Source organism: Pteropus alecto, unplaced genomic scaffold (genome assembly GCF_000325575.1).
Source record: "Pteropus alecto unplaced genomic scaffold, ASM32557v1 scaffold7, whole genome shotgun sequence".
In the NCBI taxonomy this organism is placed as follows: domain Eukaryota; kingdom Metazoa; phylum Chordata; class Mammalia; order Chiroptera; family Pteropodidae; genus Pteropus; species Pteropus alecto.
The window spans coordinates 55,806,213-55,810,774 of record NW_006494614.1 but is presented as its reverse complement, the minus strand read 5'-3'; the positions used below and the strand labels follow the sequence as shown (position 1 = coordinate 55,810,774).

At 30.3% G+C, this 4,562-nt stretch overlaps 1 protein-coding gene across 4 annotated transcripts in view; it reads right to left on the bottom strand.

The window, feature by feature from the left end:
* Nucleotides 1–4,562, bottom strand: part of TMEM135 (transmembrane protein 135) — a 239,027-nt gene that overhangs the window by 76,487 nt on the left and 157,978 nt on the right. For all 4 annotated transcript variants that reach the window (XM_025042936.1, XM_025042935.1, XM_025042937.1 and 1 more), the window contains one exon: nt 712–758. In XM_025042936.1, the coding sequence (XP_024898704.1) occupies nt 712–758 (47 nt within the window). The remainder of the gene's footprint in view (nt 1–711; nt 759–4,562) is intronic.

Sequence of the window (4,562 nt, the reverse complement as noted above, 5' to 3'; positions counted from 1 at the left end):
TCTGCCTATATTCAGAAATATCAAGAAAGAGTCTATTCAAATGAGTGCAGTAAGAAGGAAATAAATGGGAATTACTGGTTATCACTGAAAATGAATACTATGAAGATCAGACTCTTCCCAAATAATAATACTATTTCTATACTACTGTGATTTTTTAACAATAACAGACATCCTTTTTATTGGCACTGAAATCTTGAGCCATCCTAACACTCCCTCACATTCTTCAGAGTCTTCATGTCAATGAAAAATAGAACTCAGACATTATGGACTAATTTAATATTTTACAATTATTTATTATTAAATATGATTAATGTACTAGGTTACCTTCACAGAAGGCTTATATTAAACTCTACAGTCACTTTTTCTCATTTGAATTTGAAATGTCAATTGTTTTATAAGAAGAGTGAAGAATAACTAAAATCAGGCCCATGAAAAACACCTATCAGGATTCAAGGGCTATTAATTTATATATTCAGCTTTCCAAATAAACCTATAAGTAAAATGTGAAAAAACAAATCTCTTTTACCTCTCTCTATTTACTGAGGAGGAATCATTTACCTCTCATCTCTTTAGAAAAAGAAGAACAAATCAAAACTCATGCCACTTGTAAGGGATAATTATTTGGGGAACATTTTAGTTACATGCTTGATAAAAAATTACAAAGAAACACTATTTTTTTCTATTAAAATAAATAGGTATAACAGAACATACCTGAAAAAGAACATGTACATGGCAGCTGTGATGCAGAACAAAAGGACCTATAACAAGGAGAAAATACATTATTTGCAAAAAAAACTCTGAGATCATCATTGATATGTCTTATAAAAACAAAATATCTACTATTAAATCTTGTACCTGAAACAATTTAAAGATGTGCAAAAGTAGTCATACATCTGTCACATTCTCTACCTTTCAAATAAACCAAATTAAGACAATAATGACTATACACACAGATATACAGAGAGAAATAAAATTATATACATTATAAAATATGTACACAAATTACAATATGTATATGTGTATAAAGACTGGGTAGAAGGATAACAGAATTCAAAAAAAGAACCGGTTTTTAAAAACCGGTTTTTATCTCTAAGAATGCCATAAAAAAGAATGAAATCTTGCCATTTGCGACAAGAATGGACCTATTACGCTATGCGAAATAAGTCAGAGAAAGACAAATAGCATATGATTTCATTTACATGTAGAATCTAAAAAAAAAAAAAAATGAACAAACAAAACAGAAACAAACTCATAGATACAGAGAACTGAGGGTTGCTAAATGGAAGGGGATCTGGGGGTTTGGGTAAAAAAGGTGAAGGGACTAAGAAGTACAAATTGGCAGTTATAGTCACAGGGATGTAAAGTACAGCATAGGGAATATAGTAATAATATTGTAATAACTATGTATGGTGTCAGGTGGGTAAGACTTATGGGGTGATCGCTTTGTAAGTTATATAAATGTCTAATCAGTATATTGTACACTTGAAACTAATATAATATTGTATGTCAAGTGTAATTGAAAATTTTTTTTAAAAGAATGCCTGAAGAACGTTAACAACAAAGACAATGGCTTTTATAAAATGAAATCAGCAAATAAATCATAATGCTTATTACTATTAAGATGACCAGATTTTATTGTTAACCAATTACAATCAATAAGAAAAGCTCCTAAAAATATAATCATCCTTTGTGGGATATAAACTATTAAAAAATTCATCTATCTGTCACTACATATTTGACCCCCTTAACTATGGGAGGTGAACACACAATGTAAATATATATATGCCTTATTGTTAAAGTGTACAGCTGAAACTTATTGGATTTTGTTAACCAATGTCACCATTAAAATAAACAAAAACAATCAAATAAATAATAAAAAGGAGGAATGGATGTCAAGTTTTCAATAAAAACAAATGTTCACTTAAAAAATTCCTCTAAAAGTAGGCATCAGAACACACAGTAAATCTAGTTTAAAGAAGCTCCCCTCAAATACACCATACTAAATACAACATACTAAGATGTACATGGAAAGAATCCAGTACCCACGTCATGACTAAAAGCTTAGTTCACCAATAAAGTTTTTCTCTTTACTCTCCATGTTTCTTTCACTTGGATTGTTTCTACCACTATATATTCAAGTTTACTTGGACCGATCTAGTTCATTCATTTCAATTTGATCTTTATTAATACCTTTTTTCTGTTCACTTTGGATTTAATTTGGTTTTGTTTTCCTAGTTTCTTTGAGGTAGAAATGTACGTCGCTGATTTAAGATTTTTTTTCTTTTTTGATTTTGAGATGTATAATGCTATAAATTTCCCAAGATCTGCTGTACATGTATCCTACTAATTTTGGTAAGTTGGGTATGCACTTTTGTTCCATTCAAAATACTTTCTAATTTTGCTTTTGCTTACTTCTATGATCCATGATTTAGAAGTGTGTTATTTAGTTTCCAAATATCTGAGGATTTTCAGAAATTGTTCTGTTGTTACTAACTTCTTATTTTATTCTATTATGGTCAAAAAAATACTTTCTTTATATGACTTGATTATTTCTAAATTTATCAAAACTTAGTTTACGTCTCAGAATATGTTCTATGTTTGATGAATATTTCATACGCATTTTAAAAGAACGGGCATTCTACTGTTGCTGGGCAGAAGGATCTATAAGTGTTAGTTATGTCAAGTGGTTGACATTGTTGGTTCAAATCTTCTATAATCTTATTGATTTTTCTGTTCACTTGCTCAGTCAGCTATTGAGACAAGGTGTCAAAATATCCTGCCGTAATTGTGGAATTCTCACCACAATCTCTCCTTGCAGTTTTATCCATTTTTCCTTGGTGAATTTTGAAGCTCTCTTATTAGGGATATAAACACTTTGAATTCTGTCTACTTTATCATGATAAATTACCTTCTTTACCTCTGATAATACTCTTTGCTCTGAAATATGTATGATCTGATCACATAACTCTAGCTTTCGTCTGATTATTGTTAGTTTTTTCATTCTTTTACTTTTAACTGATTGGGTCTTTATATTTGAAGTTCATTGCTTACAGGCATATCATTGTTTCTTGCTTTCTATCCTATCTGAAACAATCTCCACTCCTTCAGGGGCATGTTTAAATTGTTTACACTGAATGTGATATTGGTAATTCAGAATTCAACCTATCATCTTGCTATTTATTTTTCTATTTTCTTTTATTTGTTTCCATTTTCCTTCTTTCTGCCTTTTATGGACTAAGTATTTTTTTTTTTTTGACTCTCATTTCTTTCCTTTGTTGGATTATATTAGTGTTTATTTTAGGGTTTATAGTATATATCTTTACATTGATACAGCCTCCATTCAAGTGATATTATACCACTTAATATAGAAACTTGCAACAGTATATTTCCATTTTTCCCTTCATGATCTTTGTGCAATTGTTGCCACCCGTTGTACCTTTATCTATATTATAAAACCACTATATTTTAATCATTTTTCAATGCCTAACATCAAGAACCTTGAAACCATTGTTTCATATGTTTCCTCACATTTTAGTTGTTTCTATTTGGAAGGGTAAAGATTATCCTGATTTTCCTTGTAACTATTATTAGGTCATGGCCAGAAGCCAAGTGTGATTATTTAAATTTAAAAATCTATGTCTAAAAAGATTTCACTTTTGTTTTGAAAGTTGCTTTCGCTGGATATAGATTTCTAGGTTGACAGATCATTTTATTTCAGTAGTTTGCTCCATGAACATCACTACAATATCTTCTTACAATTTGATTATAATGTGCTTTGGAGTAGTCTTCTTCATGTTTCTTATACTAGGGGTTCATTAAGTTTCTTGGATCTGTGGATTTACAGTCTTCATCAAATTTGAAAGTTTTTCAATTATTATTACATCAAATTTTTTCTTCCCCCTGTTCTTCTTTAGGAACTCCATTTAATGCATAGCAGGTCACCTTAAGTTGTCCCACAACTCACAAATGTTCTCTTTATTTTGTAAAAAAAATCCCTTTACTCTGTGTTTCATTTTGGATCATTTCCACTGTGATGTCTTCAAGTTTACTAATATTGTGTTCTGTAATACAGAATGTCATTAATGCCATCCAGTAAATTTTCTATCTTACATATTGTAATTACCATTTCCAGGAATTTGGTTTGGATTTTTTCCCTGTTTTACATGTTTCTAACTTTCTGAAACTACAGAATTCAGTTATAATAACTCTTTTTAATGTTCTTGCCTACTAATAGCTTTGCGAATTTTGGTTTGGTATTGACTGATTTATCTCCACATTATGGATCAAATTTTCTTGTTTCTTATTGCATGCCTTTTAATTTTGATTGGATAGTAGACAATGTGAATTTTACCTTGGTGGGTGCTAGATACTCTTGTATTCCCATAAATTTTCTTGAGTTTTATTCTGGGACACAGTTATTGGAAACAGTTTAATTCTTTAAGGACTTGGTTTTAAGATATTTTAGGAGGGAGAAGAGTAGTGCTCAATTTAGGGCTAATTATCCCTCATTACCGAGAACTTTATTCAGTGCAAAATGGATCTTGAGATGTTCCAGTGTGGCT